Raw genomic sequence first — 13,343 nt, 5'->3', positions numbered from 1 at the left:
TAAGCAAGGCAAATTGACAAGATGAGGTGAAAATGTAGTCGATGTATTCAAAATCATTGTGGGACCTCCCTTAGGGCTCATAGGAAACATCAGACAACTCACAGACCTTAGCAACTGACACAGATGTCATAGAATTATATGGGAAACAGTAAAAATGTTGTCACTAATGCATTTCCTGTACGTAACAAGCCCTCAGGCTAAATTTTAACTCCAGTCCATATTTCAAACTTCACTGAGTCATATTTCAGAATGCACACAAGAAAAAAAAAACTTTTTATCACCTCTCCCTTTGTCACTAATAGCTAGCAGTTTAGAAGCACATGAAGGTGATGGAGGGAACAATAGTGAACCTTTACTCCAGGGAGGCGAGGGAATAACAAGAGAGATGTAACATCTCACTTGGTTGCTGACTCCCGCAAATATTTTTAGTTACTTGCTTGGGGACAGATAGGCATTAAAATTGAGATAAATAAATGCTTTTAAAATTGCACAGTTTTAGGGGCGTTTTGTGCCATGACAGCTACTTATTTCACTGTTGAATCATTGCCTGAACATCACTCACAAAGGAAGACTTACTGACTTCATGATAATTCATCTAGCATTGGCAGTGCCAAAACACTGCATGTTTCAACTGTGATAAAATACTAGCGCTGCACTACACCTAGAAATGTTGACAACGAAGAAAGCATAAAATTCTGACATTATAGGAAATAATGCCTCATCCATTGAATACAGTCATATCTTTTCTCGAAATGTTTTTGATCAAAAAAAGTATACTAAAGCGCAGAAAATATCTGAATATTAACTTAAAGTTGTCATCTTTTCACTTTTACATTTCCAGGATATCTATCTATAAAACTTCACCACTGATGGGACTCTATCCGAAAACAAGCAATAACAACATAAAGTAATATTTACTCATAATAGACTTCACTACATTTGTCATAGAAACCATTGTCCACACTTTCTTGAGTGGATTCCAAGTTGGGGAAATTGTTGATGTTTCTGGAGTGGTCAATGCCAAGTTGAACTCTTTGCTGTTTCTCGAGTGGCCAATGCATAATTTCAATGCCAAGTTGAACTCTGTTAATGTCTTTTGAGTGATCAATGCCAAGTTGAACTCATTGATGTTTGTTGAGTGGTCATTGTCAAGTTGAACTTGTGGATGTTTGTTGGGTGGTCATTGCCAAGTTGAACTCTGTTAATGTCTTTTGAGTGATCAATGCCAAGTTGAACTCATTGATGTTTGTTGAGTGGTCATTGTCAAGTTGAACTTGTGGATGTCTTTTGAGTGGTCATTGCCAAGTTGAACTTGTGGATGTCTTATGAGTGGTCATTGCCAAGTTGAATTTAGCAAATGATATTGATAAGAGTCTAAATAGACAATGATGATTATGGCAGCCATTGTGTACCACTACCAACAACCTGCCTATAATTTCTCTTTATCAAGTTATTGTATGTATTCCTAATGACAGTATAGTGTGTGTGTACTACATGTACATAGACATACATGTGTACATAGACATACATACATGTATGCTCACGTGCGCACACACACACACACACACACACACACACACACACACACACACACACACACACACACACACTCACACACACACACACACACACACATTACAAACACACACACATTACACACAAAATCTTTAACTACTGATGTTATTTTGGATAATAAAATCATTCTTAACAAGACATGTATTTCACCAAAGAATGGAAATTTTCCTTGCATTTGTTCTGACATAGAAAAAATTTGTCATGTCCTGGTTATAGATATTGATATCTGACTATTGGTGGCCATTCATAAACCTACCTGTGTCACCGTCATTATCTATTACATTATTCAGGTAGGTTAAAATGTCATGCAAGAAACGTTTTTTGATGTGGGCAGAAAAGGAGAACAAAGATTACGATAGTGTGTGTAAACGACTCCAAATTAATGGAGGATTAATGGCAAAACAGCGACAAGATTTGTTCAAAATCCAAACTGTTTTGCCATGACAATAAAATAGGGCACATTACCAAAGCTGATGAATTTTACGACCCTCGCATCCTAATGTCGTTCATGAGCTTATCTCTTTATCGCACTCGTGGAAATTCTCGAATAACAAACATTTTAGGAGGATCAACATAAAGATAGACTGACGATTACATCTAATTTCTTCTCTTTTTTTTCCCAGCACATAGTTTCCGTACAAGCTAGGTGACTCTCTACACACTACATTTGCAGTTTTGGTTTTGTAGGAACAGAAGTGACCGTAGTTTTTGTGTGTGAAAGCAGATCAACATCACCCGTTTGCTAATTTTATCTTGCGAGCTGTCAAACAAGAAAGGGTCAACGCACGAAGGAGCCAATGTAAGCAATTCCACTGGCAGAATACCTTTCCCCGGATCCTGTTCTAGACATCTATAGCAGTAATTTCAGTTCACTTGGGAATTTTAAGAATTTAATTTGAAATTTCTCAAAGAGTGAACAGGGAACTGAAGTGGACCGACAGACTTCACAATGGTTCGCTGAGGAATACACAAACAGAAATTGGTTATCTGATGTCTGAGCTCCCTATTATCACAGCATCTACGACTTTTCCCAGAACGATGCTACATCATTTCCCTGAGTCTCAAACAACTACCTTTAAAACAAATCAACTTGTTCACACACTTTGTCTTTTTCTCATTGTGTCTGAGCTCTGTGTGACCTTTAAGTCTTCTGTTTTTTGACGACAGGAGAGCAAGACCTACCCCCACAGGAGATACCTGATGTAGGTACAACAAATCCCCCATCTGCCTTCATCTATGATAGTAACAAACTATGTTGTGTGTGATGGTTTATAACACGGATGTACTAAAATGTTTGAAGCCGGCAAAGTGGTACATCCGGCACACACCGTACTCTCTCAGCCGAAATTAACACACCACTGATACACAGAAATCTTTTATGCCGTATCAAAATTTACTGCAGTACTGCCTGCGCACGGCACATGTGATTGCTGTTGACAAAAAACATCCACTTAATGCATATTTCGATATTTTCCCATATGAGCACAGATACCGTTGTCTTAAATGCTCCAAAGTTTGATACAGAAATAGTTTTGTCAGCTGTCAGATTGTTAAAGTGATGTTAAGTCGTATTTGTGTATTTGTGTAGCCTGTCTTTGCTTTTACTTGTCTTTGTTTTGTGTTTATTGTTTCTATTACATTGTATCTCTTGAGGACTAATAAATAAATAAAAATGATAAATGTGGTGTTCCCCTATCCAGTGACTCACAAGTAAGTTCATTTTTTATCATTTCAACCCACATCAAATCACTACTGCATGATTCATAGCAGTTTCTTACAACCCATCAAAAATTTGGTGTACTCCTATCCTTCACTACACAGTGACTCAGAAGTAAGCCTCCCTTTTTATTGATCATTTTGGGCCCTCAACAATTTGTTGTCTTTTAGCTGAGGCTACATTACCAGTACATCTAGGTATGCATGTCAGTGAAATTATTTTTGATAGTAGGCAAAAAAAAACAATGTGCTATTATTTAGGGTCCGGCATTATTTCACACGAGATTTTACCAACCGCTAACATTATAAAACAAATCTGATGAAATGCAGACACAATTTATGATGCCAACAGTGAAATCTGACTGATATTGTAAAGTCTATCAATCTGATCTTTATACAGCAGGAGATTTGTATCCCAGCTAAAGCTAGGCAAACTACTAAGCATTGTTGGACTCATTCATTACAATTTCAGGCGCACTTTACTTTCCCAACTAAAATACTTCTGGGGTTGAACTGTAATTTTTCTGAGAGATTTTAATCTCCACGAGGGTACTGTGACAACTCTTGCAGCCTCAATTACGGAATTAGGCGGATTTTTCCACTCGGAGTTTATCTGAGCTAAAAACCGATTTACCTAATCTTAGCCCTGGGACCACCTTGGCAGATATCGTCTCCATGGCAACAGACATGGTTAGTCACTCCATGAATTTTGTACGAAATCAATGGTACTTGACAAGTTGTATCTGTTATGTGGGTCAGTGAACAAGTCTAAGGCCAGATACAGTTCAAGAATGAATGGAGATTCTCTCCGTTGTATGAAAAGCCACTGTAGATACATAAGCCATGTTGTTTGCTAATTTCTCCAAAATTCACTACTTTTGATAGTTGTGGACTTTACCATCCTAAATTCACACATGTTGACTGCACTTTCGAACCAAAACTGAAAGCAAAATAAACCCGATTCACTATTTTATCACCAATTTTGAGCTTTTTGAAATGTGAGCAGACTACAATTTTGCTCCTTCAAAGTCATACAATTCTCAATATGGTCAGTTTGCACAGATGTGAATCCAATAGAAATGTTTTATTTGGTTTCTTCAAATGTCAATATTGGTCATATTTTCAGACAATACATGAAGTTTCGTGTAATATTTCACAATTTCCGTACAATAAAAATATGAAGAATAAATCTTCAAAATATTCATTTTTTTCTGTCCAAACATGTCAAAATCCTTGTAAAAGGTTAAAAATTATAGGTTGCAGAGATAAAGAGAATCATAAAATATTTCATTCCCCCTAAATGCGGACTTATTGGATAAATAATTAAAATCCTCTTAGCACCATGCTACGGCAATCACATTTATGGTTAACAAAAGTGAAAACAGAAATATGGGACAAGGACATTGTTAACATTTTATGAAGTCGTGAAAGACACCGAGTTATATCATGCTTCTGAGGGTTTGTTATAGTCGTCAGACAAACTAGAGACAGTCAGAAGATCAAATCTTATGAAGTAGCAGCTTTATCTGGCAGTTGATGTTTTTATCTCAATTCAAGAGAAGAGAAATTTTTAGTTAAACTGCGGCATTTGTGAGAAACGATGAGTAGTTACGTTTGATTCTTGCCAAGGTATTTACTATATACTGTACCAATAAAAAGACATCTCAAGATTTCACAAAACCAAGGTTGGTTGTTGTGTAGTGCAGTCGGTATTTTTACAGGACATCTTACGTTTGATATTTCAAAAAACACAAAACAGTGCCCCCCTCCCCATCCCCATCCCCCCAACACACAAATGACATTACAACACTATATACACACATTACACCACCCTCAAAACAGGCAAATTTTTTACATTTAGTTTTCATTGTGACTTTACTACTACTGAGCAAAACATAAACCACACCACAACCCTCACCCCTACTCCAACACACACACCAAAAATACTAATGATGACCATTTTTCACATGAAGCTTGCAGCCACATTAATTCCACTCTGACCAAACCTTGATGCAAATAACAAGACATGGTGGAGGCAGCCGCAGGGCATAGTGATATCGAGTCAACCAAACCTACACTCGCTTAATATTCACTAGATCATACATGAATAAATCTTACTTCTTTTTTTTTTGGGGGGGGGGGTGTTCCATCTTTCCACTGACCTTCGACCCAAAACAATAACAAGAATCACTCTTTCTTTCATGTTGAGCATAATTAGAAATTTGTCTTTTGTCACCGGCTCAACTTACTTTTAATAACAAGCTAACTAAAAACGTAATTTCCGATACCTTGCCACAGACACGGTGAAATATTAAAACGCTCTCTCTCTGTGGAGCTGGGTAGAGCTTTTAGTTGTACATTAAATTAGGGTTTCAGCCCCGGGGCAGAACATAGTAAAGTCATTTATTTGGCTTGCTGTGAGTACGAATTTGATTGGCGTTGACAATGTAGAATAAATGCTAGGGATTGACAATCTATCATAAAACTGATAGAAACACTTACAGACAAGGTAGTTATTACAAACTGAAAATCATAAACTGAATATTATTTTGATTTGCACAGTAGGAGACACACTATATAAACCTGGGCAAAAGGATGAAATGACACAGATCAACGGAGGAGTGATGGGAAAGCCAGCCTGGCTAATGACACTACACATTAGATAGATGAAAGAGCCACTAGCCACAACCAAATCCATATAATCTTTCAAAGCTTACTGTATCAACCACTACAACCATAAAATCAAGCATTTTCAAAATTTTCACCAACTACAGAGTTTTCGTTCGCCATTCTGTGTGCCAAAGGCAACAATCTGACCTATGGACCTATGTACACTTATCTGAAAAATAAAATCTGTTTTAAATAATGTTTTTAATGAAGTTGGTTTAAAATCACCAAATAAATTCAATTGTTACTTCCTGTGATCTTGGATTCATTTCAAAAATTTACTAAAAAGGATGACTAATTTTTGTCAAAACTGTTGGCTGGGAAAGTTTTACTTTTTTTAGAATGAGAAAGTATACTGAATAAAGCATTTAGATAAATTAGTCTCCTAATTAATTTCTAATACTTCCTATTATAAAGTTGTTATCTCTAATTTCTACTTTTTGTCACTGCACAACGCTATTAAAGCGAACATAAACGACATTGAAATATTTAGAGGGTGGAGAACAAACGAAAGGGAAGGCAATCCTAGCCTTGTGCGTTACGTTCTATATGTACACAGAGTGTCTGCAAATCACTGCTGGAACACAGTGTCTGCAAATCACCGCCGGAATACATAAAGACTCTGATGATGGGAAGTCAGGATAACTGAAAAGATAATGATAGCGGAGTTGCATAAAGTCGAATTCCTAATTTGCCAGACAACCACCGTTTGGTAATTAAGAGCATAGAGGGGGAATTAGCCGTCGTAATCATACTGTATTCTATTCTAATCACCAGATCAAATTACAAAAAATGATCATTTAATCGTCAAATTTGTCATACCTTGAAAGCTCTAATAATGCTCTTCAACTAAAATCTTCAAGTAGTTATAAAGAATCAACGTCTCTTATTTTCATTTTTTCCCCTCTTTCGTTGAATTTGAAGTGGAAGTTGTTGGTTTTAGGGTATGTTGCCATGCCGACGTGAAATCAGGCATAGAATAGAAACCATACATGTTCACATATATACGATCGCTTTGATTTTTATACCTACACAAATGTAGAAATACAAACTACCTGAGAAACGAGAAGGATTACTCAAACGTAACAGTATCTGTTACATCTACCAATGTTAACAAATACTTAGCCAGGAATGGTCTGTTTTTTCTAGTTGTCTACATTTTCAAAAGCAAAGTTGAGGTTTGTTCTCGGTGAAACAGTCACGTGCTAAATTTTATCGTACACTGAACGAACAATTGTCCATTTTCTTGTTGAAATTTCATAAAATTATAATCAAAACAGGCCCTAGAAGATTAATAACATATATTAGTAGGAAGTTGTGAAAAAAAAATTTATCAAAAAGACCCTAGAAAATTAATAAGATATATTGGTATGAACTTGGGAAACTGAAAATCTGGAATACTAATGTTGAATTGTACAGTATTAAACTGCTGTATCCTAAGATAGTACTCTGTGAATAGACCAAATTTCTTTGTTGTACAAAGTTTTCTGACAACATAGTATAATTATTTGAATGGTATAATAATGTACAAAGTTTGAACTCATGTCTTGACAAGTTTGAATCCGTCAGAAAATACCGTTTTCTTGGTCCCGGAAATATCAATTTCAAATGGTTGTTTCCCTTCCTACAATCTTAAGATATTTTAAAAGGAAAATATACATGTTGAGGTCACTCACAGGATATACATTATTTTGAATGCGTAAATGAATGTGAAACTTTTTTAATGCTATAAAGAATAACTGGATAAACTTTCATTTCATGACTCTGAGAGATAAAGGTCCATTATTTTTGACACCTACAAACTTGGTTTCATCACGCCATTTTTTATAGTTTCAAATTGAATCTCTATGACTTTGGAAAGTTCATCTACTGAATACAACGCTTCAAATAAACATGCTTACATCAGATACATCACATCAAATAGTTCAAATCTCTTCATCTTACGCAAATTTTCAGAGCAAACACTGCCCTCGAGGTATTTAGAATTCAGCACTCTGGTTTTACTTTATCAGAACTTCTCCCTAACCTGTCCATCTTTGTACATTCTCATGTTCTATGCATGAAGCATCTGTGATAAGCATGAGAGTGTTTGACTTTGATATCTGACCGAGGATTGACAGTCAAATTAGAATACTATGTACACAAAAAATCATCACAGGTTGAGAAAAAATGGCTTCAATTTTTGGACAAATTTGAATTCCTTGCATGCATTTGCTGTAACGGGTAATCCTGTGAGCAATATTTGTTGTTTTTAAAATGGTTAGACATCATGTGAAATGAAAGAAATGGTTATATTATTTGGACTGGCAGCCTTTACCAGCAATACTAAATATTATTATAAATCTCAACAACAACAACAGCTGGTTTACTGATGAAATACAGTATTTTTCGCAAAGGTTTGGCAATCTTAGTACCATATTTTTGGTGTGGAGCCTCATTGCAATACCTGAGAATTTTACCTCTTTATCCCCCACATCCACCCCTCCCCTCCCCTCCCTCATAACAAAAACATTAAAATACTTAATTTCCCAAATTCTGTAATCCTACATCCTTATTGATATTTATTTCAGTTAATGGCAAAATTACAATTTTACTGAATGTACTCATTTGCATAATGCCTAATACGTTGACTTCCACTATTCAATTGCAAAATATAATTGATGAACTCCGGAAGTCACATTTGTAATATGACGCACTCATTCCCCAACCTCTGAAGTTCAAACTACCAACAGAACAACACTTTCCTGTCATCCGATCGTTTTTTTTTTCCACCGCAATAAAAAAAACCCATGACTGACAGCCATGGCGAGACTACTCTGAAATCTGGTCTACACAAACAGTGCTGTAATCTGATTTCGGATATTAAAAACCAACAATGGTATAATTTCATTACAGTTTACCAGTTAATTTCATCTATTTTATCACTAGTGTAATTACTGTACCCGTGAAGGGAAAGACCACTCATTTGGCTTCGTTAGAGAATGTGCCGCAACAATACCCACGGTGTAATTAAAATTACACGTCGTCTAAAGGTGTCTCTCCTACTACAAGTATTACTTATAGAAATCAGCGCAGGCTCTTATCCCATGTTGATTATAAATTCTACTTTATGAATGACGAATCTCGGTGATAACATCTCAGCTGATTTCCTACGAATCTATACATGTTCTTATTTAATTTTATCTGTCTTAATCATACTTATGAATAATTCATCTTTACAGCCGACCAGATGCACTGAAGTTTCATTTCAAAAGCAAGTGTATTAAAAGTCCAAATACACAATAACGACTAGTAATATATGCCCGTGCCTTTCTCTATCATGAAGTCTACCCAATCTCAATAACACAGTCTTTTCACCTAAAGGAACACAATGCCAGGCAAAACGGGTTATTAATAATGAACTACGGGACATCGTTTTTCCTGGACAGTCTGTTGATGTATGTTTAAACGGTAAATATTCTAGCACACAGCAGGGGAGGGCCGTCTTTCTCCACTGATAATGCTGCTTATACACGTTCTCTTTGAGCAAATCACAAATGTTGTTATTCTGAAAAATTCATATCATAGTTTTTCCTTTCCATTTAAGCCAAATCCTCTAAAATTGAAGAACATTATCGCAAGCAAATAGAAATCTGCTCAACAGAGAAGCTAGTGATTTGGCATTACATTAGGGAGTTAAGCCAGCACTACTCATCCTGTTATACAGTGTACACATACTAACAAAATTGTTACGCTTTTCCCCTTTATTTTCAGTTTCCATGGTTACACATACCTTTTGTTTTGGTAGCTGAAGGAAGAATCTTCAATTTTGCTTTCTCTTCAGTCTTTTTCTGCGGAAAGGGGAAAAAAGAAAATGAGTTCAAGGGAAGGGTGAAGATTAATAAAATTCAAACAATGACTGTACATTTTGAACCGGGGAATGCTGTTGGCATTGCAGCATCTTACTATAGAGTATTTCATGCCCTAGCATGCATATAATAACACACGAGTTGTGTTCCCAGGAGACATGTTATTTCTACTAATGTTTTCTCTTGGTAGCCTCTAGATCATGCATGTGCATACTGCGGTATACTAGTGACAGCCAATTGACAGATCCTACGCAATATTTAAGAGGAAGAAACTGGAGAACGTATACCACAATATAGCTGTGCTATTTCCTGCTTTGGAGGGGCAGCACATACAGAAAATCTCGATCAATAACCCGGGAACAAAGACCTGACCAGAGCTGACTGTTGGGATCAGGTATGAGCCATTGTTTCAACAGGGCAGTGATGCTCAAATATTGTGTACATCTAATGAAACTTGAACACGGCACCCGAGCTACCATCACTTGTCTGTCAACACAGGAATGAAAGATGATACTTCAATGGAAATAAAACCCTCCATCTATAGAGAACAAACTGCAGTCAGTCGGTGATCAATACATTGATAGAAAACATACTGTACATGTGTAAATAGAACCGGAATTTTAACCGTGTACCCTCCAGTAACGTTGTCTTGCCTTTCATTTCACCCTTCAGTTTTCCTACAGTGCCGTCTACTACAAACATTCTTCTTTCGATTCTCATGTTACCAGTTAGAACATTGTTTCTGTATCATCAGTCAAATCGCAATTCAAGTGTTACCTGACAAACCAAACATTTGCTGTCAGAGCAAAAAAACTACAAAGTGCAAGAAGGCAGAATTTTGGGTCTGGAATATTTCTTCAATCACTTTCTGACAACATGAAATTAATTTTACGTTTCTATCAAACACATAAGCATATTTTCTATTCTTGATTGTGTATGTTTTTTATTTCCTGATTCTCTGTGAAAGCAAGTTGCAACTTTCGAAACAGTTTGAGTTGAACCATGGCTAAACCTGCACTAGCTGCAACGGAGACAATTTTTTCATCAAGAAATATTTGCTAAAAGCTTGGTTTTAAATCTGGGTCCATGTTAGTTTGATTTGCCTTGATGCCTATATATGGTAGTGTTCATTAAATATTCAATATCGAGGCACAAGCTAGTTCATAAGTTTTTGGTCACAGGTATTATTTAACTGCGTGTCTCGTGAATGATTGCATTATGTGTGCATATGCAACATGTTCTGGTTAATGGAGGCACTGATTTAGGGTTCGCACCGTAAAATACAAATCTATTACGTTTTCTTACGTGTACAGCTACACATACAAGTTTACCTTTAGATGATTCAATCCATCTTATGGTGTACGATATTGAGAAGTCATTATATCTATAAACCAAACAGTTTCAATAATTACTTCAGATATAACTACCGCAGCTGAATTTTCATTGCGACCATCAAGTTTTCATCTATGCTTTTTTACAGAAGTCTTCCGATCATTTTAATTCACTTAAACTTAAATATTTTGTCATACTAGTGATGTGACCTGAATGTAGGATTTGTAGTTGACGGTGAAAAAATTTGAATTCTCAGACAACAATAAAGATTTCTATCACCTGATTTTTGGTACATTTTGGTTCATTCCTATTGTGTTGTGATACTAGCCTAGTCCACTTGAGAAGTATATAGGGGTGTCAGACAGTAATAACAAAACTATTCTCCATCATGCACAAAACAACTTTTTGAGTGATTTGTGATTTTTAAAACTTTCTCCAAGTACGACAACTAATCTATAACTTACCCTGAATGAATTTGGTATTAATTTTTGAGTGTCAAAAGTAACTGCTATATTATACTAAATTTACATCAGTAAGGCTATATAATACAAAGTTTGCACCAATTTAACTTTCTGTTTATGTGAGACACGTCTATTCTCCTAACAATTATATTTGCAATCTTCAATTTCACATATCAAAGAAACCGACCGGACAGAAAAATGATAGATGCTTAGTTTCGTTTTTCCTATACAGATGAATCATGAAATAAATTTTACCTTTATTTGGGAGTCTTTACAAAATAGTGAACATTTAAAGTGTATCTTGTTGCATTGTTTTGAGATGTGTATTTAATAAATGCTTTCCTTTTTATTATGACACTGACAAGTGTGACCATGAGGTTGCCAAGGTAACAAAATACAATGGGAATTGTACATTCACTGCTTTCGTTTTTTGTGACAGTGATAAGTGTGACCATGAGGTCGCCAAGGTAACAAAATACAACGGGAATTGTGCATTCACTGCTTTCGTTTTTTGTGACAGTGATAAGTGTCACCATCAGGTTGCCATGGTAACAAAATACAGCGGGAATTGTACATTCACTGCTTTCGTTTTTTGTGACAGTGATAAGTGTCACCATCAGGTTGCCAAGGTAACAAAATACAATGGAATTGTAGATTCAGTGCTTTCGTTTTTTGTGACAGTGATAAGTCACGTGTCACCATCAGGTTGCCAAGGTAACAAAATACACTGGAATCATAACTCCACATACTGATTGTTATCTACTGTTCTTATTTTTTTGAATTTCAAATTGACAATTTTTTTTTATGGATTTTCCCATAAAAATAAATGAAAAAGAAAAGTCAGATAATAGAGTAGGTGGCTTAATTTATCAAAATCTTTCAATTGTCAAATTTTCTAAATTTAACTTGAATATTTAATGGTAATTAAAGCACTTGATGTTCTATGATGACAGATATAGTTTTTTATGTTTATCTAGAACTGAAAATCTTAGTTTCAACAAAAGTTTTGATTGTATAACTCTAACCATAAGGGACGATCGCACAATGTCGCACAAGCTCAATAAACGAACAATCTTTTAGGCCAAATCCCCTTCCCCTCCCCTCCCCTAAACAAATGTTCACAAGTGCGACATCACTCGTTTATATATGAAGTCAACCATGATACAAAATGTAGCGGTAACACCACTACGATCAATGCAATGTAAAAACTTGATGGTAAACACATGAAAATGCTACCAGAAACCCAGCACTGTATCTCAGATTAGAAGTAAATTTTTTATCAACTTATCAACATCTCAGTAGTTAAATACAGAAGCTATTACCACTGAAGGAGTGAAAGCTTTCAAAATGTTGGTCAGAAGTGTGAAAAATGAAGTTTAGCAATCACATGGGCGCCAAACCCCCTTTTTGATTATTTGAAGAAAAAACAAAAACCTACAACTTGATTCTACAGTTTTTTAGTATTATATACAGATTAAAATGTTAATGTTTATATTAAAAGTAGTGGCATTATATCCATCAAATAGGAAAATATCTGATGATTGCAGTGCTTCCATAAATACAATGGTACAGAAACCAGAACTTTCTAATAAATTTTATTTTACCGTAATCGAGTTATTTCTCAGATCAATTTGATGGTTGGAATACATCCATAAATAGAGATACAACAACTTTCTAAGATGGCGTTAAAATTGGTATCACATTATCAATCTTTTGATCCCAAAAGGAGTTATTTCTCAGCACA

The 13,343-nt window shown here is 35.6% G+C and overlaps 1 protein-coding gene across 1 annotated transcript in view; it reads right to left on the bottom strand.

The window, feature by feature from the left end:
- Positions 1-13,343, bottom strand: part of LOC144443240 (S phase cyclin A-associated protein in the endoplasmic reticulum-like) — an 87,946-nt gene that overhangs the window by 21,734 nt on the left and 52,869 nt on the right. The window contains exon 28 of the mRNA XM_078132661.1: positions 9,731-9,788. Within this exon, the coding sequence (XP_077988787.1) occupies positions 9,731-9,788 (58 nt within the window). The remainder of the gene's footprint in view (positions 1-9,730; positions 9,789-13,343) is intronic.

Source organism: Glandiceps talaboti, chromosome 12 (assembly GCF_964340395.1).
Source record: "Glandiceps talaboti chromosome 12, keGlaTala1.1, whole genome shotgun sequence".
In the NCBI taxonomy this organism is placed as follows: Eukaryota; Metazoa; Hemichordata; class Enteropneusta; family Spengelidae; genus Glandiceps; species Glandiceps talaboti.
The sequence above is the reverse complement of the archived record's forward strand: the minus strand, read 5'-3'. Positions and strand labels throughout refer to the sequence as shown.